We start from the raw sequence: 26,321 nt of genomic DNA on the forward strand, positions 1-26,321 counted from the left end.
ATATATATATATATATATATATATATACACATAGTATATGTATATGTATGTATACATATATTTATATGTATACCCTAACCATAATGGTCCTGTTTAGAGGGAAACCCTAAAGCTATCCTATTCCTAACCCTATCCTAATGGAGCTTTTTAAGGGAAAGCCTTACTCTACCCCAATCGTAACACTAACCCTAACCCTGTCCCAAACCTAACCCTAACCCTAATGACCCTGTTTAGGTGGAAATCCTAACCCCAACCTTAATCCCTGATTTAGGGGGAAACCTAACCCTATAAAGTTTTTTAGTTGTCCATGTATCATTGTTACAAAACAACCAAAACTAAGCCTGTGAAATACTTCATGGCTCCCATCTTTAAGATTGGGCATAAATGCCTGTTTTTGCTGCTTTCAATAATTATAAAGCAAAGCTGATCATAGGAGAGATAGAGAAAAAAAACAATAACATGTTTGTTTATGCTGTGATGCACAGATCTTTTATCTCACAACAGGAAGCATCCAACTTCCCAAACACAGTAAATAACCAGGAGAATTTAAAATATGATGGACAAGACTTTTTCAAATACTCTAGCACTTCTTTCCAATCTTAAAGAAGAGCTATGGAGTAAAAATCTAATCAATATATTGATGGTACATAATGTTACTAGATGATGGACTCAACAGTAAAATAAATGTCTAAATGATGATGAAGCTTGTAAAAGCAAGCATCCAGCCATGCGGCTCCTCCTGTCTACAGCTGCCCCTTTGCCCGCACTGACCTCCAAAAAGGTCGATGTCTGTGGCTGTGGAGGCAACAGGAGCCGAGACGGGCAGTGAGGTGGGTGCCGGCGTGGGTGCCGGTACAGCTGCAGGAGCAGCGGCAGTGGTGGGTGCAGCAGCCGGGGGGGCAGCGGCAGGGGCAGCGGCAGGGGCAGCGGCAGGGGCAGCGGCAGCAGAGTCTCTGTCAGCCTTGACGGATTCAGAGGCTCGGTCAGCAGCAGCTGGAGCTGCTTTGTTGATAAACCCCATAATCAGCATCCCAGACCCCAACACATCCCCCAACAGACAGACACGAGAGAGAGAAAGCAAACAGAAGAGAAAAAGCTGCATCAAAGTGACTGAAAAGATTTAAACTTTAAACTCAGTGCATGGATAAATGAGTCCTTGTTTTCAATGCAACCAACAGAAGATTTAAAGAGGACTACAGACAGAAGCAAAGCTTGGCAGTAAGAGAACCAGTTGCCCTCCTGCATTTCTTATATTGAATCTTTAGGAAACAGAAAAAATAATACTCACCGCCTGCTAAGAGATCTGGAACAAAACAAGACAAATAGGTTGAATAAAAGAAAATAAAAAAGTAACATGGCAGCAGGTTCAAAAATAATATAAAATCTAAGGTGCATATTTTTAAACAGTTCATGAAGCTGATAAAACATTAACTTTTGCTCTTTTTGAGTCTTTATAGACAAAAAATGAACTTTTTTCATTGTAAGACAAAAAAATAGTTAGTCAGTAACACAAGGAGGGAGGCTGTGAGCTCTGCTACGATCATGTTCAAAACAGGGAAAAATTATTTTTTGTTTTCTAAGAGTGTAAACATATAAACTGAAGATGTAATTTTCATACTTTTAATTTGAAAATGAACGAGTCTTGAAGATGATGTTATCCACTAACAGAACTAAATTAGCCTTCTGTAATTAACAGCTTCAAAAAGAAAATATTATATTATGTATCTGAAGGTGCCAATATCTATCCACCTTATTCCTGGAGGCTCTGCTGTATAAATTATAATGGCTACAACTTCCTGTCAGACAGGAAGTAGCAGTAAGCACTGGTTAACAACGGTAGCAGGACATGAACTGCGGTTTATTTGAAAGTAATTTGCATTCAGTTTAGCAGATAAAATGCTGTTTTTGTTTTGTTTATATTTATTTAACAACCATAAAGTTTACTAAAATAGCCGTGCTGAGTTCAGGTACCTGTTGTGTTCATGGTTGCACGAACAACCAGACCAAAATAAATCAGTGGCTACAACAACAGAGTTTGAACACGAAGGACCCAAAAACAAAAAGTGTTCCTGTGAAAAGAGATAGCTTCCATCTCCTACCTACAGATGAAGAATTGAGAAGAACGTGGCTGAAAAATGTGAACTTGAAGAGACCACCCAAAACTGTCTGTGAGCTCATTTCACTTTGTTGACAAATGGCCGACAGAGGAAAACCTGCATCCTACTTTGTGTCTGGACTACAATAAACCACTGGAGAAGAGACGGTGGATCCTCAGAAGGATTGAAAACAGTGAGACAAAAATATCAGGAATGATTTCAAGTATATCAAGCAGCTTTATAATATTTGTTCATCTTCAGTTTTATGATTTTCTCTACAATTAATCCAAGCTCAGTGATGGAGGACTTTAAGGCTTTGGCTGCTCTGTGTCTGATTTAAGATAAATAAGATTGTGTCCCACCTCTTTTAACAAAACAAGACTGACCTTATTACTGTGTAGATACTGATACAGCTCAGAGCTTTTCAGGTTGTTCATTATTTCACTGTCAGAAGAACCCAGTCAATGAAGTAGCTAAATATGCTAGTAGATGTAGCTAAATATGCTAGTAGATGTAGCTAAATATGCTATTAGATGTAGCTAAATATGCTAGTAGATGTTAATCTGCAGCCACTTCTTCAGCTCGTCCTCCATCCTTCATCCTCAGCAGCAGTATGATCATATTGTCCTGTTGGAGCTCTGACAGGTGGTGTTCTTACATGTTTAAAATAAATCCACAATACTCAGAGAAACTCCATTAGCTCGTACTGTTTACACATAAACAAACACCAGTTCTGGTCCGCATCGGATGTCACGCCCATAATTTACTCAAGGCAGCATGGGGCCTAGGAATAAGGTGAATAAAGATATCACTTCTTGTTGTGAAACGGGAAGTTGTTCTGAAGTAATGAATTCTGAATTCAATTTTCTTGAGTGGATAAGAAGATATGGCCTGGACAAGCAAACACCTTGTTTTAACTTTGACCTTGATTGACCTTGAAGCTGAGGTGATGTGCATGTGTCACTCTGTTTGGCGGAAATATGTGCCTTGTGTTTTTGTCCACCACTGCATTAACGTTGGGTTTTCTGACAACAGAGATCTCACCTCCCCATCCAGTGGTGGAGGAGGCTGCTGGAGCCCCCCCTGCTGAAGAGGACATGGGGTCGAGATCCAACAGGAACCCATCATCGAGAGCGCTGCACACCACACACAGAGAGAAGGTGTGTGTACAGGAATACTGACGCAGCTCAGTTCACACACTCCTAACGTAGCTGACTGACATACTTGCTGCTGGTGGTGGTGGTGGTGGTGGTGGAGGCACGGGCAGGGGCGGTGGGAGGGATGGAGGGCGGAGGGGGCTTGGCCGGCGGCCCTGGGCGAGCTGGAGGCACAGCGGGAGGCGCAGGCTTGGCTGGAGCTGCAGCGGCAGCTGGAGAGCTGTTGTTGGCTGTGGCGTCCTGCAGCAGAGGAAGGAGCTGGTTATGTAAGCTGCCGTGAGTCACATCCTGACACTCTGACAGATGGAGCCTCCTGTTCATTTAGTTTAGCAAACATCGACACAGAAATGTGTTTTTACACTACAGTTGTCATGAATCTTACCTTTGTAGGTGACCTGCAAGAAACAAGGACAACGACACGAGTTAGGGTTTAATATGCATTAAACAGTGAAGATCACTTTGTAAAGGGTTTATTTGAGGTAAACTCATAATTTTAATGGATTTATGCCCATAAGAAACAGCATCTGCATCTCAACTCCATTTCTACAAAGCTTTTCTTTCAGACACAACACAGTATAAACATGGAAACTGTAAAGTGGAATGCAGCCAAAGCTTTGTGAAAGATTGGGGCAGGTTGATAAATCATTTTGACAAAAACATGAACGTTAGTAAGGACTCGAACAAACATGACTTCTCAAGCTTTGTGTAAAAATAGTCTTTGAAGGATATTTTGGTCATTTAGAAATGGTTTTGGTGAAAAAAAATGATTAAGAACATCTTACCTGTTGCAGATAGATTATTAGCAATCTCAGTTTGAACAACTGGTACGCCAATGTCCCCCATCGATGAGGGATTTAAATAGTGAATGTTTGTAGATTTTGAGATGAGTGTTTTTCTGGACTGGAATTAAACAAGGAGTGAACGTAAAACAATGTTAATTTAACCTTTTTTACGCCTACATTCAATAATAAGGAACTCGCTTATATGTTCAAGTTATCTCGTTCACAACATTCACAGACGGAGGGTATTTCCAATTCCCTCTTTTCATTCTGTGACTGTGAGTTTAAATCTGATTACATCTTTATATAGGTTTTTATGTTTATTTGCAAGTGCACTTAGCTGCAGCTGCAGCTAGATGTAGCACTTCCAGAGCAGCCAGTGGCTTGTGAAGCTGTATATATATTTTTTTATATTTATTCCAAATTAACTACAACATATGAAACTATTACTGATGTGAAGGGATACAGAATGGTGAGTGCACAAACTACAATAACACTTTTTGAAACTGGATCTGTTTAAAGCCGACAAAATATGTTTGGAGGTGAGTTTACTCAGACGTGCCAAAGAACCACAATCTTTAAGAATTCACAAGCAAAGGCCAATATTTAAACATTTCCCACTACCTTCAGTTCCACATTGAACAATTAATTTAAGTAGATATATTATGAATAATAATAATAGAAATGTAATAATTAATGGAAAATTCCTGCTCAAATCAACCTCAGGCTGCACCAACAGTGCTATAACTAGCTGCTGCTGCAGTTTAGACTAGCAGAAAAACATTTAATTATCTGTGGATAATCCATCCATCCATTTTTTTCTTCTTCTTTTGGCTGCTCCCTTCTTCAGGGGTCGCCACAGTGAACTAACTCAAATGAAGATTTGGCAATTGTTTTACACTGGATGCCCTTTTAACATTCACATCAGTCTGAAGAAGACAAAGGAGATGATTGTGGACTTCAGAAGGAACAAACACACCTACACCCCCCTAAACATAAGAGGATCTGCAGTGGAAGTGGTCTCTAGCTACAAGAACTTAGGTGTACACATGAATGACAACCTCAGCTGGAGCAACACCACCAGCCTGATCAAGAAAGCTCATCAGAGACTCTACTTCCTCAGGCGGCTGAGACGAGCTTGTCTGGGAAGCTCAGTCCTCACCTCCTTCTACAGGTGTGCAGTGGAGAGCAACCTGTGCTCCAGCATCAACGTGTGGCATGGAGGCTGCACAGCTGCAGAAAGAAAAGCTTTGCAGAGAGTGGTGAAGGCTGCACAGAAGATGTTGGAGTCAGTCTCCCCACCATCACAGACATCTACACCTCCAGATGCAGGAAGAGGGCCACCTGCATCATGAAGGACACCACTCACCCAGCACACACATGTTTTGCCCCACTCCCCTCAGGAAGGAGGTTGAGGAGTATTAAGTGTAGAACCAGTAGACTGAGGAACAGCTTCTACCCTTAGGCTGTAAGACTCATGAATCTCTAACCAGAATAATCACTGTGAAAAAAATCACATCATATTGCTGCTGATCTGTTTCATGCTGCTGCTGATCTGTTTCATATTGCTGCTGATCTGTTTCATATTGTTGCTGATCTGTTTCATGCTGCTGCTGATCTGTTTCATGCTGCTGCTGATCTGTTTCATGCTGCTGCTGATCTGTTCCATGTTGATGTGTTTGTTCATGCGTACTCATCTGCTCACACAGACTCATGCTCATGTTCGTGCTGCTGTTAGATGTATTGTTTTTATGCTGTTAGTGCTTAGTGTATATTTAGTTGATGTTTTTCTTAGTTCATATCTTAGATGTTATTACTGTTTTTCATTTACATTTTATTGTTGGATGTAACTGGGACGCAGCATGGTGGCGCAACTGGTAGAGCTGCTGCCTCTCAGCGAACAGGTCCCTGGTTCAAACCCCGGTCCAGGGGCCTTCTGGGTGGAGTTTGCATGTTCTCTCCGTGCATGCGTGGGTTTCCTCCGGGTACTCCGGTTTCCTCCCACAAACCAAAAACATGCATGTTAGGCTGATTGGTAACTCTAAATTGTCCCTAGGTGTGAGTGAGAGAGTGAATGGTTGTTTGTCTCGTTTGTCTCTATGTGTCCCTGTGATGGACTTGCGACCCGTCCAGGGTGTACCCCGCCCCTCGCACAGTGATTGCTGGACATGGGCACCAGCGACCCCCGTGACCCAAAAAAATGGAATAAACGGGTAAAGATAATGGATGGATGGATGTAACTGGGACCCTGTGTTCATAATTTCGCTCCACCACATGTACCACATGAGGTGTGAAGGACAATAAAGAATCTCTGACTCTTTCTGATGCAACCTCAGACACCGAGCTACCACAGCCCTCTGTGTGGAGCAGAGAGCTGCTGTCTAGGGTGCCTGGGGGGAGCAGATGGTGGAGGTTAAGTGCCTTGCTCAAGGGCCCAGAGTGGGGCAAATGAGGGTGGAGGGAGGTGTGAGTGCTTCACCTTTCCCACCCACACTTTTTATGTTGTCGGTCCGGGGAGTTGAGCCAGTGACATTCAAAATTTAGAGTTACCAATCAGTCTAACATGCATGTTTTTGGTCTGTGGGAGGAAACTGGAGTACCTGGAGAAAACCCACGCATGCACGGAGAGAACATGCGAACTCCACCCAGAAAGGTTGTGGGCCAGAATTTGATATGGGTGACCTTCTCTCTGAGTGGGGACAGCTCTACCAACTGTGCCACCGTGCTGCCCTCTGTGTACAATCAATTATAACAAAACTGAGCTCAATGTAAAGCTTTATGGAAAAGCCTTCACATGTATTAGTATAAAATGTTGCAGACTGAGGCTATTTGAGGTCAGCATCAATCCACGTTAGTCCTAATTAAACCCTTTTTTCTAAACTGAGGTTGTTTAAAGAACGATCTACAACGAGAAAGATTTTAATTGTTCAGTTTTTACACAAAACCCTACTTCAAATTGACCAAAATCTACCTTTAAGCAACGTTTTCCTATACAAACAACACGAGTTGCTCTGATGGTGGAATATTATGAAACTGGGATGTAGAACAAAACAATTTATAAGTGTCGTGGCAGTAAAAGGACTTTGTAAAGCCTTTTTGGCACCGACACATGAACACTTACTTGTCTTCTCTGAGTTGGGTAAAGATCAGAAGAAAGTCACGTTAGACAAGAAGATTAGAAAAACTTGAGACCAGACAAAGAACTGACATTGTAAAAAATAAAAATAAAAACGAGCGGTATGCCGATGCCCTCTGTCGCTAAAGGATTTGAACCCTTGAATCAGGGGGTGGACAATGGTGGCCTTGCCCACCATAGATTTATCTTTGACCACCCCATAGGCCACCTTTTACTTTAATAATATACTTTAAAGTAATATAAAAACTAGAGAGCATAGTTTTCTCAAAATATAAGGGTGGCTGGTTTACATACATAAGGTGGTGGCCATCTTGGATTTTGACGTGACAACCCAATTTTTGAAAAGAACCTTTCTTATGCCAAAATGCAGCCACACACCAAAATGGAATTTAGTACTTCACTTATTTTTCATGTTATCACGTGCACAACATGCATGAATGGACATACAGATGGATGGACAGTATTTACAATTTTCCCTTTTCGCTCCACGATGGGGGATTAAAAAAAGAAAGAAAACAGGACGAGGATAACTTTAATGACTTACAGCTTCTTCCCCTCCAGAGTGTTGAGATGCGTCTCCAAAGACTCCAGAAGACTTTCTGGGGCCTGCAGAGGAATACAGACAGACCACAACCTGGAGTCATACATACTGAGTTGAAATCCTTTTTAAAGTGTGGCTTTAAATATAAAAAAATTACAACATATCAAAAATCAACTGTATTTGATACTTGTGTGTGTTACCCATTCATTTTATCTCAAATAAAGTTTTTTTCTTCAAACCACAGCCTATCACGTTTCATCAAGGTTTTGATGCTCTAATAGTCCAAAACATCACTAAAATAAATCTGAAGGTGCACCAAAAGACAGAAACCATCAGTATGAGGACAAGGCGGGGTACAGAAGAAACAAAAATAAACTTTTAATCAGAGTAAGAAAACTAAAGTCCAACTTCCAGCAAGCTGGGATGCAAAGCTGAACGCAGGCGACACGAGATGCACTCACCTCCAAACATGCAGCAGAACGAGCTGCTCAACATCCAGGCTTCCTAATAACGATTTTAAATGAGCTTCTCCACATTCAGCTGTTTATTCACCATGCTGTTATCTTTAACTTTCACTCAACACAACAGGGTGATAATGTTTGTTTCATCCCTGTGAGAAATGGAGTGCCCTGTCCTCACTGCTAAATATGAACAGACTCATCATCAGAACCATCAGCTCTGCTCCACCAGCGATAAAACTGCACACAGGATCTTCTCAAATGACAAACTATCATTTAATTATCTGATGTTTTTTAAAAAAATCTTAAGTTACTGAAAATTATGACTCTGGGTGTTATTAGGAGGAATATTTCAGTCGTTTTAGTGAAAAACTGAAAGTGTTTGTTCTGATAAAAGACATATTAAAAGGTTTTCCTGTAAATGCAAGCAGTACACCAATGTCCCCCGTCACTGAGCGGTCTGAACAGTGAATGTTTGTAGTTTTGGAGAGGAGTGTTTTCTGGACTAGAATTGAACAGGGAATGAGCTGTGTAGAAAAACAGAGGTGGGTTTTTATCTGTTTGGTTTTTTCCTGGCGAGTGAACAGAGCAATTTTATCAACAAGCTGGTGCAATGACAAAGCCAGTGGTGGCCTTGACCACAATAGATGAATCTTTGGCCACCCCAAGGACTACCCCAATTATCTGAGGAAACTATACTTTTAATCAATATAAAATTAGACAGTATAGTTTCCTCAAATGACAAGGGTGTCAGTTTACACACACGTACATGCATACATACACTAATACATACATACAGTATATATATCCATCCATCCATTATCTTTTACCCGCTTATTCCATTTTGGGTCACGGGGGTCGCTGGTGCCCATGTCCAGCAATCACTGTGCGAGGGGCGGGGTACACCCTGGACGGGTCGAAAGTCCATCACAAGGTCACATAGAGACAAACGAGACAAACAACCTTTCACTCTCTCATTCACACCTAGGGACAATTTAGAGTCACCAATCAGTCTAACATGCATGTTTTTGGTCTGTGGGAGAAAACCGGAGCACCCGGAGAAAACCGACGCATGCACGGAGAGAACATGCAAACTCCATCCAGAAAGGCCCCTGGACCGGGGTTTGAACCAAGGACCTGCTCGCTGAGAGGCAGCAGCTCTACCAGTTGCGCCACCGTGCTGCCCCCAAGAATAAAATGTAAAAGAAAAACAGCAGTAAGATCTATGATAAAGTAAGAAAAACATCAACTAAAAATATGCAAAGCACTACTTTCATAAAAACATTACGTCGAACAGCAGCACGAACATGAGTCTATTTGAGCAGATGAGCACGCATGAACACAGCAACATGAAACAGATCAGCAGCAACATGATGTGATTTTTCACAGTGATTATCCTGGTTAGAGATTCATGAGTCTAACAGCCTCAGGGTAGAAGCTGTTCCTCAGTCTAGTGGTTCTACACTTAATGCTCCTTAACCTCCTTCCTGAGGGAAGCGGAGCAAAAAGTGTGTGTGCTGGGTGAGTGGTGTCCTTCATGATGCAGGTGGCTCTCTTCCTGCATCTGGAGGTGTAGATGTCTGTGATGGTGGGGAGACTGATTCCAACAGACTTCTGTGCAGCCTTCACCACTCTCTGCAAAGCTTTTCTTTCTGCAGCTGTGCAGCCTCCATGCCACACGTTGATGCTGGAGCACAGGATGCTCTCCACTGCACACCTGTAGAAGGAGGTGAGGACTGAGCTTCCCAGACCAGCTCGTCTCAGTCGCCAGAGGAAATAGAGTCTCTGATGAGCTTTCTTGATCAGGCTGGTGGTGTTGTTGCTCCAGCTGAGGTTGTCATTCATGTGTACACCCAAGTACTTGTAGCTGGAGACCACTTCCACTGCAGATCCTCCTATGTTTGGGGGGGTGGGGGTGGGGGGTTCCTTCTGAAGTCCACAATCATCTCCTTTGTCTTCTTCACATTGATGTGAAGGTTATTCTCTTTGCACCAGCTCTCCAGGTGTTCCACCTCTTGCCTGTAGCTGGACTCATCTTTGTTTGTGATGTATCCCACCACCGCTGTATCATCTGCAAACTTTACAATGTGACAGCCTGGATGGGCAGCTGCACAATCATACGTGAGCAGAGTAAACAGGAGGGGGCTCAACATACATCCCTGAGGCGAGCCAGTGCTGCGGGTTATGGTGGAGGAGGAAAAGTTGTGGATCCTCACTGACTGCGGTCTGTTTGTTAAGAAGTCTAGGACCCAGTTGCAAATGGAGGGGCTTAGTCCTAGTGAAATAGTTTGTCCATCAGGGTATTGGGATCATGGTATTTAAGGCAGACGTGAAGTCCACAAAGAACATACGGACATAAGAGTCCTTCTGCTCCAGGTGGGTGAGAGCAGTGTGGACCACAGAGGAGATGGCATCCTCTGTTGATCGGTTCTCATGGTATGCATCCTGATGAGGGTCCTCGTTGATGTTGATGGTTGTTTTGATGTGAGTCATGACCAGTTTTTCAAAGCATTTAGTGACTACCGAGGTGAGGGCTACTGACCGGTAGTCATTCAGACCAGTCACTGTAGGGCTCTTTGGGACTGGGATGATGGTGGTGGTCTTCAGGCAGGTGGGAACTGTTGCCAGGGTAAGTGAGGTGTTAAAGATGTCGGCTAGCACCTCACAGAGCTGATCGGCACGGTCTTTCAGCACCTTTCCAAGGATGTTGTCTGGGCCAGTTGCTTTGTGAGGATTAATCCTCCTGAAAGTACTTCTCACTTTGGCTGGTCACGCTGAGAAGCTCTTTTTCTGGTGGTGAGGTGAGTTTGGTGCTGGGTGGTCTGTTCGAGTCTTCAAAATGTGCGTAGAACTTGGCCCTGGGTCTCTAGGGCATTGTGCACCTCTGCCTTTATTATCTGTTATACACTTAATACCCCTTCACATACTCTGTGGGTCTTGTGAGGTGAATTGACCCTGGATCCTCTTTGCATATGTGGCCTTGGCCCTCTTAATACCAGCAACCAGCTCTTTCCTTGTCTTTCTCAGCTCCTGTGAGTTTTCAGACCTAAAGGCAGATCTAGATCATGACCTATTATTATTAAAATCATGTAATTATAACCTTACTAGCTGTGTCTGTTTCTAGAGTTTTTCTCTTTTTAATTCTAGTCTTCTCCACACCAACCTTGCTCTTTCCACTTTCCATCTTTCAAACACCACTGACCGAACGCACTGACGTCTTATGTCAGGGTGCGTCTGCAAAAGAAGAAAAAAAAAAAAACGAGAGCTGAAAAAACCGAGAGCTACCAGTGGTGGTGGAGCTGGCCCTAGGTGGAGGCAAAGCCGGCCCTGGGTGGAGGCGGAGCCGGCCCTGGGTGGAGGCGGAGCCGGCCCTGGGTGGAGGCGGAGCCGGCCCTGGGTTGAGGCGGAGCCGGCTCTGGGTGGAGTTGGGGCGGCCCTGCTGCAGCAATAGTGGTGATAAAAGCATGGCCATGACTGAGCACCAGCCCTGCGGCCCATACATCAGACCAGCCCACTGGGAAATGTCCCGGTCCTCCAGATTAACCACTTCAGGCCTGGTCAGTACTTTACTTATTTTTCAAGTTATTATGCTGACAACATGGACAGACGGTCAACATTTTGAAATCCTCCTCCTCGTTTTGCGACGGAGGACAATAAACTGCTAATCTACAGTTTAGTAACTGTAAATTGATGACTGCATCACACTGTCTGATGACAATATTTACTGATTCTACTCATTACATTTTATTTTATCATACTATGAAGGAATTATAAATACTGTGGGTGACAGAAGTATTCACACCCTTGATACTGATTCTGTTTAGCCTCCATCTTTAAATATTTTTTATTATAATTTAAGTTGGGTTTTTTTTGTCTATATCTGTGTTTTGGTTGTTTTGTTGGTAGTCTTTTGTGTTTTGTTGTTGGGTTTGTTGTCTTTTAGTTGTGCTCTGTTTTCTGTGGTAAATGCTTGTGTTTAGTTCTGCTCTTTGTGTTTTCATTTGTTTAATCTTCGTGGCATCAGTCCCTTCTCCTCAGTCAGCATCTACACCTGCTCCCAGTCTCACCTGTCACAGCTGCAGCCATTTCTCCCATCAGCCCAGTCCTTCTTATTGCTCAGCTCTCCTCATCCACAAGTTAAGCTTTGCTGGATTTACACCACATCCATGTTTCCCTGTGCTGCTCCCAGGTTTTAGTAAGTTTTGTTGCCACACATGCCTTTTTGCTTGGTTTTATAACATTGTTTAAGCTCTTTGCTCAAACCACCTTGTCTTTTATGTTCACACTGCAGATCTTAATGCCTAACTCCGATTTTTTTTGCTCAGATTAAATTTCTTTTATGCATGGTCAATCATGTCATCATTTATGTGACCACCATTAGACTCCATTGTAAACTGCCTACAGTCCTGACGCGACCCGTAGAAGACGTGACGTCACACGTAGCACGCTGTTTGTACTGAATATGAATGTTAGCACATGTTAGCACGTGTATATTGATTCTGAAGTTCTTGTGCAATCAGAACCGACAAAATTATTATCTGTGATGATTGTTTCATCCAATATTTATATTTGGTCTTGTTTCCCGGCTACTCTGATGCAGAATACACTTCCGGAAGAGGAGCAACATACTGAAAGTGAAACATAATCAAGAATCAACAAAGTTCATGCTCAATCATCCAGGTATCGAGAATCGATCTGATCCAACACCAGCGTTGGTATCATATGTTGCTGTAGACTTTCAGGCATCCAGGACACGACAAATAAAATTTTTAAAAAGCAACTGCACTTCTGTTCTGTAGATGAATATGTGCAAAGTTTCCAGATTTAAACTGCATGATGTTGGTACCAATCTTATCAATATCTGGATCAATCCATATCCCCCTATCTCACTAACGTCAAATAAAACGCAACATGACCATTCAGACTGCAATCACTTTCAAAATCTGATTTAGTGCCACACAAAAGACCTGAAATAAGTTTATTCACATTCAGACTGTCATAAAAATCTGATATGGGCAACAACATAAAAAACAGAACAGATGTGGGCCACTTTTCCCTGCAGTGTGAACAGGGACAGATTAACATTTCGCTGTACCCTGGGCAACAATCTTCAAGGGCCCCATCATCACTACCCCAGAATCACCATAATCTGGCAAAATACAGAATAAATTACCATAATATACAGTAAATATACTTAAAAATCTAACTATCAAGTGTATTTTTATTTACTAAACTCCAAATGCTCATTGACACAAATCATCAAGACTGAATTAAGTTGAACGCACTTTGAACACCACATGACACCATATGTGTACTTGTTTAGTAACGTGTTTGGCCACTGGTGTCAGAAGCATTTATAATGTATGTGTGGGGGACACACACTGATGGGGGGGTCTGGGGGTTCTCCCCCAGAAAATTTTGAATAAAGTAGATGCCGTTTCCTGCATTCTGGTATATTTTAATGGTTGTTTAATATCTAGTTTTACCTACACAAGTAAACACTTGGAACGCCTTGGGATTCCCCTGGAGGAGCTGGTCCAAGTGGCTGGGGAGAGGGAAGTCTGGGCCTCCCTACTTAGGCTGCTACCCCCATGGATGGATGGAAGGAAACACTTGATTCAGTAACTATTTTAGAGCTAATGGCACAACAAGAAGTAACCTGACCAACAACTGTTTTAATCAATTAAAAATATTATATATTCAAAGGTGACGATTTGATGCCCAAATTAAAATTAAATATCTGTAATTTACTTGACTTCAAATGCAACAAGATTATCAATGAATGTTTGCGACAAAGGATTTACTGATTATAACAAAGATTTCTTCAAGAAACCTCCCAGTATAAATCATAAAACCAGAATGATTTCTGCTCATTCTAAATTTGTCAAATGGTCTAAATCTCTTAAAGTGAAGCAGAATCATTTAAAAATAATAAATAAGATATATCCTGCAGCCATGTTTCTGTAAAGAATATTTAAATTTGATGTTGAATTGTGTGTCTTTGTAAATCAGAAGATGAATCCCTGGAGCAAGTTTTTTTTATTTTTTTATGTCAATACAAAGTGTTTGGTCAGACATCAGAAACTGGATTAATCTCAAACTTAACATTTCTTCTTTTCATGCTGATATCATTTTACTTATGTGCATAACTTGAGCTCAGCTTTCTCTGATGCCATACATACCTATAGCAAAGTACCACATTCACTGTAGTAAGAGGAGAGATAATAAGCCTTCCTTCCTGTTTGATGAACGGTTTTAAGTCGTACTATTCTTCATTAAGTAGATTAAAAATCTGCTAAACTGCTAAAATCATCTCACAACAGATACAGACTTATTGTTTTAATAAAAACAATGTTTCTCAAGAAGAAAAAAAACTGATGAGTTTGTCAGCAGGGGGCGTTTACCTTCGGGACAAATTGAGGTTGTCGATTGGTCAGTTACTGACACGCCTTCTGAGTTGATTGACAGGTCGCACCGTCAAGGATCCGATTGAAAAAAAAAAAAACGAGCGCTGCAGCAGCCGCACTGGGAGGAGGCGGGGCTGCACAAATGAAGCGCAGAGCTCCAAGTAAAGCAGGAGATGACCAGATATTTTGCTTGTGCCCTCACTGCCCTGGGCCCCTTAGAGATCATGGGCCCCTGGGCAGTTGCCCAGTTGCCCATATGGTTAATCCGGCCTTGAGTGTGAACACAGCCTATAAGAGTTTTGACTTCAGTAAGAATGCCCATTTGATTTATGCCACTAACTCTTCACTGAAATGAAAAGCTTGCATTTACCCAGCATGCCTTTGGTGCAATCCATCCATGCTGCCAAGTTAAAAATAAATAAATAAAAACCTAAACTGTTGAGTTTCCACAGCAGGCTGGACTTTAAAAATGTCAGCAAGTGATTCAAAAGCAACATTTAAAATCCGGTTTATTCTCCTGGCAGGTTGTCATGGAAACTCCACAGCACAAACTAAAAGACGCATTTGATGAAATGAAACTCCATTTACTGGTTGTAGCAGCTGTCAGGTTAAGAGCACGGTTCAGCATGTCACATTCATCCAGTCATCCTGCTCCTCTGCTCTGGATCTGCTGGCTGTGCACGCTCTGCGCAGTGCGCATCAATCAGAGCAGCAAACCTTCCCTAAACTGTCTGCTCCCACAAGCGAGCTCTGTGCACCACTCACTACTCACATTCTCAGCCTGAATGATCATTCTGCACCTCTGGAGATAAAAAAAACAAGGAGAAGGGTGGGGCAAAGGTGTCGTCAATCACCAAGGACCCACAGGTGAGTGGGTGGCTGCAGGTGTGTCTGACTGTCCAGGAGACACATCAACACAGCAGGAGGGGGAAAAGACATTCATACTTCATGCAAAACAGAAGTTAGAAAAACCACCAGCATGCTCCGTTAGAATGTAACAAATGAAAGACATAAATAATAATGATAAAAACATGAACAACATTGACATTAAAAGCTTCAATCAGGCTTACCTGAGTGAGCTCAGGAATGTCATTTTTGTCTATTCCCACTTGCTGTGGAACAAAAAGAGGTTAATAATTAAAGCATGTGAGGATTTTAGACATGACTGACTGAGTGAGCTGCGAGTCACCTCTGCGATTTTAAAGAATTCAGAAACTCGAGTCATTCTCGTCAGGAATCTCTTGTAGATCTCAAGCCCGTCTTTACACTGGCTTCTCTTCATCTGGAAAAATTTCTCTGAAAAAAAAATGTTGGAACATGATTACCATCATTTCTGGACTATACACCGCTACTTTTTTCCCACTTTCAACTTTCTGTGTAAATATCTCATGTTACAACGTGGACACCCACGGCTTATACACAAATGTGACCTTTATATGTACAATTATGGTTTATTTTTAAATTTAGTGGACGTGGCTTATATTCATGTACGCCCAATAGTCCGGAAATTACAGTAGTTAACAAATATAGTATAATAATAATAAAATAGTTCTTTAATCAACAAAGTTATAGACCATCGTGTTCATCCTGAATTTACATGTAGGAAAAAACTCCGTGTTTGAGTGTGTACATCATATAAAAACATTTACGTATGAAAGTTTAAATTGTGTAAATGTGTCAAAACCTTTGAGAAGTAATGTAAAATCTAGTATTTGTTATATTCATTCAATTCTTTACCTAGCAGGTTGATGATGCCGTCATTGTAGCAGGCATACAACTTGATAAGATCTTTGAAGAGCATGAGAAAGCAGGCGTTTATCACTCCGTTGTTCAGGTCTGGAGGATGCACCTGAGGACAATTTTAAAAAATATATACTTCAAGTAGAATTCACTAAAAACATCATTAGTTTGTGATATTAGCCACAGGTAAAATCTAAAGCAGTTTTCTGCTGCCTGAAAACAAGTTCAGTCTAATAAATGTCACAGCAGCTCATGCAAACTTTATTTTAAAAACATCATTGTCATTCTCACCATTTGATCATTTTTACCATAGAAAACTGTGGTTATTTTCACTGAAAACCTGCCGGCCACGCCCGACAAGCTCCTGCAAAGAGTTGGTCCTACAGCCACTAAAGCTGACAGCAGCTAGAGAGGAAGTTGATTGTGACCCTCCAGTACCTGGCGCCAGGTGACAGGTATCCAGTATCCGTACCATGTGATCTCCACTATTAGGGATTGACAATTCACCAAAAACTTTTGAATTTGTTGGGAGATCGTTAAAAGACTGGCGAGACCCTTGAGTGTTCGTTGATAGATCAACGACTATTCATTAAAAGACCACTTCCATCACGGACAGCTTAGGGATGGTTTTCAACCAGTTCGAAGTTTGATGCAGACCACAGAGGCCCTAGCATTCACTGAAAGAGCTTTGAAATATCATCAGAAGATGATAATGACCTTGGAGATCATTGTTGAGAGATTTGGACAATTAGCTGACTAAAAGTCTTCGTTCTGTGGGAGTGGGGTATTACGGACATAAGGTCAAAAACAAAATCCTCATAAAACTTTAGGGTCATACTCACATTTTATATTAGCTTGCTGAAGTTAACTTCGATTTACTTGATAGCAAGAACTAGACTGAACATTTGTCACAGTCAAGGTGAATATATATGTACCCTGACTCAGTTATCACGTCCTGTAAACCCAGTGTGCCTTTCTCTTGCCTGCATATTCTCCTCAGCACATTCAGGAACATGCAACGTGACGTTGTTGCCTAAAAGCGAGCGTCACTCACATCAAAATCCAGCAGCGCATCGATCTGACTCTGCAGGATTGGCATTCCTTTCAACAGCTTCTCCACTGTCATGGTCCTCATGGCTCCTTCGGCTCTGAGATGGAGTCAGACAGAAAGATGACACAAATGAGGAAAACAGCAAGCTTCTGAAGCATTTAGAGTGCTGGAAGAGGTGTAGATGAACAGATGCTCATATATATTCATCAATTAACGCGGATTCCTCATTTTTCTGAACTGAATAAAACGTGCATTGAATTTAATGAAATGCAAACGTGAGACGTCATTTATATTTGACCCATCAAAATGAATGCGGTCATTTATTTACAGAATCAAAGTTTAACATCAAACATTTACATTAATTTGGCAAATTATGAAAATAACAACATAAGCAATCAATCAGGAAAAATCATACGGCCATGATTTTTCCGTTGCTTCACCACAGACATTTATGAAAACTGTACAATTATGATCTTTTACCCACACGGATGTGGATGAGCACTTTACACAGACATTTCTAAAATATCTGGAAGAATTTCTACTTGAGAGAAAAGTTTAAAGATGGGAAAGAAGTTAAAGGGAGTAAAGATGGTATGGGAGGGGAAGTGTTCACCAGAACCGACACTCTCCATCAGAACCCAGCTCACCTCGGTACGCTTGGTAGGAAACTTGACTCATTACCTTTCTGAGATTAATCAGCAGATATGGAGTTCCGTTAACGCTACCTGTCCAGCGTCTCCTTAGGATGGCTGTAGCTCGTCAGAAGTAGTGGCGAGTGGAAAGTGTTATATTCCCATGACTCAGAAGAGCTCTGTTGTCATGTCAGGATCTTCCCGTCTCCCAGAACTGGGCTTCTCCGCACAGAACTGGACAGAACTGAACTCAACCGAACCGAGTGGAACCCTCACAGAACTCCAGCAGAACATGAGTAGTTTACAGATCTCCATCAGAACTGAACAGAACTGTCCCAGAACTGAGTAGACCAGGAAGTACCGACATTTTAAAGAGCTGTTTTTCGGTTCATCTGGGAGTATTCCCATTGGACAGAACCGACCAGACGGGGTGTGTTTTGTGATGTAAAAGGTTAGAAGACAGCAAGAATTGTTATGGGACAGATCAGAAATGTTCTCACAGACGGAGAGAGTTTTGTTTTGGCGTGTTTCAGAAACAGGTGCCAAAACCTCTATATTTACGTCTGAGAGGATTCTAAAAACATGACAGTTCGTTCCAACAACTTGTTTTGCGTTTGACTCCAACCTTGGACCAACTTACACTTGCTCATTCAAAGGCAGAAATCAGAAAATGCATAAAAATCTGTAACAGACCTCAACATGAATTCTAACTTTGCATGAGAAAAAAATCATTACACAGTTAATAAAATTGATTAGTTCACTGCAACATCTAAAATGGTTTGAACTAAGACACTTTGATTATCAACATTTGTAAAATAGTAATGATAATAAAAAAGAGAGTGTTCTTTCACTTGAATCTTCAAGAAAGAAAGTCTCAGGATGGGTGAACCTGCATTTCTGGATTCAAATCAATAAAATGACAGTTTCTGTCCCATAAGGTTCTTAAGGTCAAGGATTTGGACCTTAGGCTTAGTCGTGACACCAGATTAAGTTCACTACAGAGGGAACATCACGGCCTATGAACGAGCTAATGAAGGCTTTTTTCTCTCCATGCTGGTCACACACTGAGTCTCATTTCTACTCTGGTTGTTTTTTATGTAGTCTGAGGAGCTTCGTGTCTGTGTCCTTCTTTCTGCAGGCATGAACAGTAACTACTTCTGTATGTTGTCCCTCATCATTAATCCATTGCACTGGCATGGACACGACATTTAATCTGAGAACAAACATGACACAACCCCTGTGGGATGTGTGCTGTTCCAATCAATATGGAGGCAAACAAGTTTAGAAAGTAGGTCTTTACTGCTCTAGTTCAACTGTGATGTCATAAATAAATGAAATGATACTGAAATGTTCATGCAGCAATGAGCGATGAGTAATTAGAGAAACTTTACCCTTTCTTGACTCGATTAAAGTCAAAAGACATCTGTCTGTAGGCGAAGGCCTTCTCGTTGAGATAGCGGCTGTAGCGTCTGATAAACGTGGACGAGTCGTAGCCTGAAGAGGAAACAAACGTTTTTTATTTGTTTAAAACATTCTCCTTTACACATACTGAGAACAGACTTACAGTAGTTCACACTGCAGGCAAAGGTGGCCCAAATTTGACTTTTTTCCCCCTTTTTGGCCATATGTGGCCTGTATCTAAGTTTTTAAGACAGTCTGAACATTATTAAACCATTTTCTGTTCAAATCAGGCCCAAGGCCAGTATGTGGGTCCTAAATCTAATAACACATATACCATGTTTTTCAAATCAACCTCCATTTGAAAGGTCATGTCACATTTAATATGACTTTTATGTCCTTAAATTAGTTAAGTTAGGGCATGTCAATCAGTCCACATATTGATATTATCAATACTAGCATTAGTATCATATAGTATCAATACTAGCTTTGGTAGCATATAAGTAGTATCAATATTAGCATTGGTAGCATATCAGTATCTATAACATCTCTTAATGAAACGAGAATAACGAGTTACAACAACAAATAATTTCCCTTTGGGATTAATAAAGTATTTTTGAATTGAATTGAATTGAATATAGTATCAATACTAGCATTGGTATCATATAGTATCAATAATAGCATTGGTATATAGTATTAATACTAGCATTGGGTGCATATAGTATCAATATTAGCATTGGTAGCATATAGTATTAATACTAGCATTGGTATCATATAATATCAATGCTAGCATTGGTATCATATAGTATCAATACTAGCATTGGTTGCATATAGTATCAATATAAGCATTCATTCAACCTTTATTTAGACAGGTTAAATTGGTATCATATAGTATCAATACTAGCATCGGCATTGTGGTGGATGGGCGTGGTTTTGGAACACGTAGTGTCGGCAGTGATTGTAAGATCACCTGTTTGCTCACCTGGTGAGTTTTGTTAGTGAGTGGGTGATGGGGGGGAAGTCTATTGCTGACAAGTATTGGCGACTGTCAAACAAACTGAGTCACCAAGCAGCTGGGTAGGGGAAGTTATTGTTGACGCGCCCGCTGTTTAAAACATAAATCCAAGCTGCAGTTAAGATTCCTTTATTGGTGTCAAGTTCTTCACATTCCCAGGCAAAACATCAGTGAATCATAGACACTCGTGTCCCAGAGCTGCATAAAAAACAGATCCACAGGTTCCAGCAGTGATCAAAGAAAAACTCAAAGCTTAAAGAGTCAGAAAAATGGTAGAGTTCCCCCATCACCTGCTCACTAACAAACTCACCAGGTGAGCAAACAGGTGATCTTGCAATCACTACGGAAACCACATGATCCAAAACCACGCCCATCCACCAATGGTATCATATAGTATCAATACTAGCGTTGGTATCATATATCACATTGGGATTGATTCTTTAGTTTGTTTCTCTCCTACTTTCAGTACAGTAGTCCCTCGCTACTTCACACTTCATTTATCACGGTCTCACTTTATTGCAGTTTTTCAAAATAAGACTGGACATGACAAACAATTGGCTGATTGATGGATGAGCCACATGATCAGCATGGAATTTTTATTTAAAATTAATTATTTTAAATTATTTTGCCCCTGCTGCACCTTTGTACAACCCACACTGAAGGAGAAACTTACTCCTGCATGTGTCCGGATCACCGCTCTGCCACAGAGAAGTGGGTGTAAAAAGAGCAGCCGTGCTCTTTTTACAACACAGGTAGCTGGGGACAATAGCTGCCAAGAGCAGCCGTGGCAGAGGAAGCAGAAAGAGGGAAATCATGACTATTCCTGCTTCGCGGTTTTTCACTTATCACAGGGCTTCAGGGTACAGATCCCTCACAATAACCGAGGGACTGCTGTACATCATTCCTGTTCAAAGTGTAATTCTGCACTGAAGTAAACAGGAAGTGGCAAGATCAAATGTAAACACCAAACAAGTCAAGCTTGATACATAATAACTTTATTGGCTCTGATTGCACCCAATTTTTGAGAGCAACCTTTTTACGCCTAGATATAACCACACACTAAAATGGAAGTCAGCACGTTATTTATTTTTCAAGTTATCCTGCTCACGATGCAGGCAGACGGGCAGAGGATATGTCCAAGTCCTGTCTTCTCTCCACGACGGGGGACAAATAAAATGGAAAGACTGCAAAAAATAATTGGATCTCAGAAAGAAAAAAAATCAGATTTGAGCATTAAAGCCCAAGTGTGAACTTAGTTTAGAGTACAGTTTAAAAATGCTACAAAGTAACTTCATTTTATATCCTGATGCATGATCAATAATCCAGATAGAAAAATCTAACAAAGTAAAGTCAGGTCCTCTGGACAGACTCTTCTTGTTGAAATGTTTTGTCTTTTATCCAAAAGACTTCTTCAGTCTGAGGAGTTGCAACAAACTCAGTCTCATAAATAGCACCTTCTCATAGTGGATCAATCAGTTTGTTGTTGATATCCAGAACTAGCTGTTCACATGATGAAGGAGGACCATCAAGCTAACGACTGATCATTAGTGCCCTGATGGCTGCTTGTTATTCACAAAGGGCTTCACACAGCCCTGTGTGTGTGGAACTGAAATAGGCTAAAACAAATGGACAAAAGTAAAAATAAATATTTATTACTGGAGCTAAAACCAGTCTTTATGAGCAAGGTAGCATTATTGGATTTTGAGTTTGGGGACCAGTCAGAAATACCAACTTTTTGTAAAGTTCCAGCTTATTTTTTCCATTTCCCAGTACCAAAGGATCACACCATAAATATCTGCTTCTAGATAAGTAAAACACAAAACTCTCTTATTCATAGGAAACATGTGAACTCAGGCCATGTTAGGTTGATGGTGTGAATACATGGGCTTGATCAGCATGATGCTGTTTAAAGCTAAAACAAAAAAACAATGAACAGTATGCTATCAGACTGATTTTTTTTTTTTTACTAATAAAGGACCCCAACTAACAGAAAATAACCAACCCTGCTTTGATATATGATTTAACAATGACAAGATGTGCTACACTAAGTTAAGTGTAGGACAATACTTTTAAGTTCACAGCATTTGACATGAGACTTCTTTGTTTGTTAAAGTTTTTAATAAGTTTTTTATCAAAAGAACAGGTTTTCTTAGCTTAAAGACAGCTGTAGATTTGGGCCTGACGATGTAGGCTGGGACAAGCAGCTTAAAAACTCCATCCATCCATCCATCCATTTTCTTTACCCGCTTATTCCATTTTGGGTCATGGGGGTCGCTGGTGCCCATGTCCAGCAGTCACTGTGCGAGGGGCAGGGTACACCCTGGACGGGTCGCAAGTCCATCACAGGGACACATAGAGACAAACGAGACAAACAACCATTCACTCTCTCACTCACACCTAGGGACAATTTAGAGTTACCAATCAGCCTAACATGCATGTTTTTGGACTGTGGGAGGAAACCGGAGTACCCGGAGAAAACCCACGCATGCACGGAGAGAACATGCAAACTCCACCCAGAAAGGCCCCTGGACCGGGGTTTGAACCAGGGACTTGCTCGCTGAGAGGCAGCAGCTCTACCAGTTGCGCCACCGTGCTGCCGCTTAAAAACTCAACTTACTTTATTATTAAATGAAACAAAAAAAGGCTGACGAGGCAGCAGAACTTGCAAACTAAAGAAAACCCCCAAGGAGACAAGAAGCAACAATGCTCAGCTGAGGAAGAGTGAGAGCAGAAGGACTAAAAACGCTGGGGATGATGAGGGACGTGGCTGCAGCTGTGACAGGTGAAACAGCTGGCTGGAAAAACACAGAGGAGGCTGACTAATGGCACAGGGTGCATACACAGGAACAAAACTAACTAACTAAATAAAACACGGACAAAAATAAATAAATAATAAATAACAGAAAATAAACTAACACACACATATATATAATTTATATAGCGCCAAATCACAACAAAGTTGTCTCAGGGCACTTTACAGGAACATTCACATACATAAAAGCCAATTAGTAAAGTTCTCTATCTAAGGAGATGTCCACGCGACGTTGCAAAGGTGTGTCAGCCAAGACAGCCCCACAACATCCAGAGCCTTAAGGAAATCAGGATGAATCTCATCCACTCCCGGAGTCCTTCTGCCTCTGAGCTTTTTAACTACCTAGGCAACCTCAGCCATGATTATGGACGGATCAACCCCAAAGTTCCCCGACTCAGCTTCCTCCATGGAAGACGTGCTAGTGGGATACCATACCATACCATACCATTTTATTTATAAAGCACTTTAAACAGCGACAGGGCCAACCAAAATGTTGTACAAACAGAAACAAACAGGTAAAGCACACAGCAACACAAAACATAATGTAAAATCAAAATATAGAAACAAAACAATAGCAGATAATAACATAATGGCTAACACAGTGTGATGCATACAGGATCAACAAAAATCATACATTGTTGAAAGCCAGGGATTGAGAAGGTCCGAGAAGTACTCCTTCCGATGACATCACTGGTTGAGGTCAACAGCACCCCACCTTCACTGAACACAGTGTTAGTAAAGTGCTGCTTTCCCCTCCTCAGCCGCCTGATGGTTTGCCAGAATCTCCTTGGAGCCGACAGAGTCTCTATCCAAGGTCTCAGAGAACTCCTCCCACATCAGAGCTTTTGCCTCAGCAACAGCCAAGGCTGCACAACACTTGGCCGTCCGGTACTCCTCAGTTGCCTCCAGAGTCCCACTGGCCAACAAGGCCCGATAGGACTCCGTCTTCAGCTTGACAGCCTCCCTAACCCGGGGTGTCCACCACAGAGTTCGTGGATGGCCACCGCGAGAAGCACCAACAACCTTGAAGCCACAGCTCAAGGCAGCTACCTCAACAAGCGAGGCGCGGAACATGTCCCACTCAGACTCAATGTCCCAAGAGCCAGCTTTGGTAAGTCAGGGTCAGAGCGCCAAGGTCCCTGCCTTCGGCCACTGCCCATAGCATCATGCACCCAACTTTTATGGCCCTTCCTGCAGGTGGTGGGTCCACAGGAAGGCAAACCCACGCTGCTCCTTCGGGCTGAGCCCGACCGGGCCCCATGGGTAGAGACCCGGTCACCAGGTGCTCGCCAACGAGCCCCTCCCCCGGTAACCCACGCCCAGGCAAGGGACACTGAGTTCCTTGTTTTGTTTTGTCCATAAAAATCTTCTGAATCGCTCTTTGTCTGGCCTGTCACCTAGGACCAATCTGCTTTGGGAGACCCTACCAGGGGCATTTATAATTGCCCCCAACAGCATAGCTCCTAGGATCATTCAGGCGCACAAACTCCTCCACCACGATAAGGTGGCGATTCAAGGAGGCGCACATATATACATATATATATATATAACAAACCACAACCAAAATCAGACTACTGAAGTAACAATAAATACTAGCCTCTTTTGACTAAATGTTAAATAAAATAATAATTGGACCTTTATGTATGTAATTTTATTTTTGTTATTGTTGAACCATTTTGTCAGTGTTTTCCCTTCTTGAGTGTCTGATCACAGAATAAAATTAAAGGCTAGAATTAAAAGTCTAAATGAAATCGGCTCACTAAACTCTGCTGGTGCTCAAGTAGAAAAGAGTGACAGGAGGCTGTGAACCTGGTGTTTATCACCGTGGGTGACGGGCTCATTTCCATGGAGACGAGACCATCTGAAGGGAACAAAGATTAGAGGAGATGCTACTGGAGACAGACAGGCTGCTTTTAACTCCCTTTTTTAATTTTATTTCTTTCTACCAGCCAGAGATATTTCCTCCCCCAGCCTTGATGTGAGTGTGAAACACTGGACTCGTTTAAGGTTATGAACAATGGCCTGCAGAGGTAGGAACAAATATCACGCACCGTGAGAGCCAGTTTTGTCCAGGAAGTTGCTGAGGTTAAACAGGGTGTTCCTAGATGCCAGGAACTGGAGAAATTTCTGCAGGAAAAGACAAAAGCAGAAAAAAAACATGTTTGCTGAACAAAAAAACAATCTTTTTATTTTGACATAAACTGAGCCGAGCTGGGATATGTGTCTGCATGCAGTTAGTTACCTGGTGCATCAATACAAAAGTTAATTGTGTCGACTTTTTGTCCATAAATGTCCTCAAGCTGTCTGTTGGTGCGTACTAGGAGGAGACATCCCCTTTCTCAGCCTTATCAGAAGATAAAGGTTACTGGTGGACTGGTGTCCACACAGTACCCTACACCTTTTGGGTAACTGCTTCATCATAATTTATCTCCGTTATTCATATCATCTGCAGTTTAGAAACAACCGGGGCACTACAGAAGCAGCTTCACATCCCATCGTGTCGGTTTTTAAGGCTTCACTTCAACAGCTGGAGCAGAGAGGGGACACAAAGGGGACGAGTCAGAACCCAACCCCCCCTCAATGTTGTAAAATCCATCACTGCTTCAGAGTTCAAACCCAATTATTTAAAAAGATGATGTGACAAACGAATGAAAAGAAGCACTATTTGGTTAAGGGCCTCAGATATCTCATGTACTCTTTATGGAAAAAACATAAACTTAAATGTGCAGCTTTATTAGCACTTGTGTTATACTCTTTAAGTTTACATAACAGTTGTTTAAAATGTAAAACTGATGTCTATCTGCCTTAGTAAAAAAATAAAAATAACATGCAGCGCTATGATCATCAGATGTTCCTTTGAGTAAAGAAGCTGTACCCCGATGTCCCCCATCATTTGAATAGTGAATGTTTTGTAGTTTTGGAGACGAGTGTTTTACTGGACTGGAACTGAACAGGGAAGGTGAGTAAGCTTTGGGGGCTGCATAGTGGTGCAGTTGATCGAGCTGCTGCCTCTCAGTGAGCAGGTCGCCCTGGTTCAAATCCCGGCCGGGGGACCTTTCTTGGTGGATTTTGCATGTTCTCGCCGTGCATGTGTAGGTT

General features: G+C 41.8%; 1 protein-coding gene across 1 annotated transcript in view; it reads right to left on the reverse strand.

The window, feature by feature from the left end:
- Positions 1 to 25,349, reverse strand: part of snap91a (synaptosome associated protein 91a) — a gene marked incomplete at its 5' end in the record, with an annotated part of 50,799 nt that extends 25,450 nt beyond the window's left edge. Inside the window, 13 exon segments of the mRNA XM_037676443.1 lie at positions 772 to 1,002; positions 1,289 to 1,303; positions 3,141 to 3,232; positions 3,321 to 3,493; positions 3,636 to 3,648; positions 7,154 to 7,162; positions 7,713 to 7,774; positions 15,645 to 15,686; positions 15,764 to 15,870; positions 16,312 to 16,423; positions 17,369 to 17,462; positions 19,389 to 19,491; positions 25,274 to 25,349. Coding sequence (XP_037532371.1) covers positions 772 to 1,002; positions 1,289 to 1,303; positions 3,141 to 3,232; positions 3,321 to 3,493; positions 3,636 to 3,648; positions 7,154 to 7,162; positions 7,713 to 7,774; positions 15,645 to 15,686; positions 15,764 to 15,870; positions 16,312 to 16,423; positions 17,369 to 17,462; positions 19,389 to 19,491; positions 25,274 to 25,349 — 1,129 coding nt within the window.
- Between the last annotated feature and the right edge of the window lie 972 nt (positions 25,350 to 26,321).

The sequence above is a fragment of the Nematolebias whitei genome, chromosome 5 (assembly GCF_014905685.2).
Source record: "Nematolebias whitei isolate Nwh7 chromosome 5, NemWhi1, whole genome shotgun sequence".
NCBI classification, from domain to species: domain Eukaryota; kingdom Metazoa; phylum Chordata; class Actinopteri; order Cyprinodontiformes; family Rivulidae; genus Nematolebias; species Nematolebias whitei.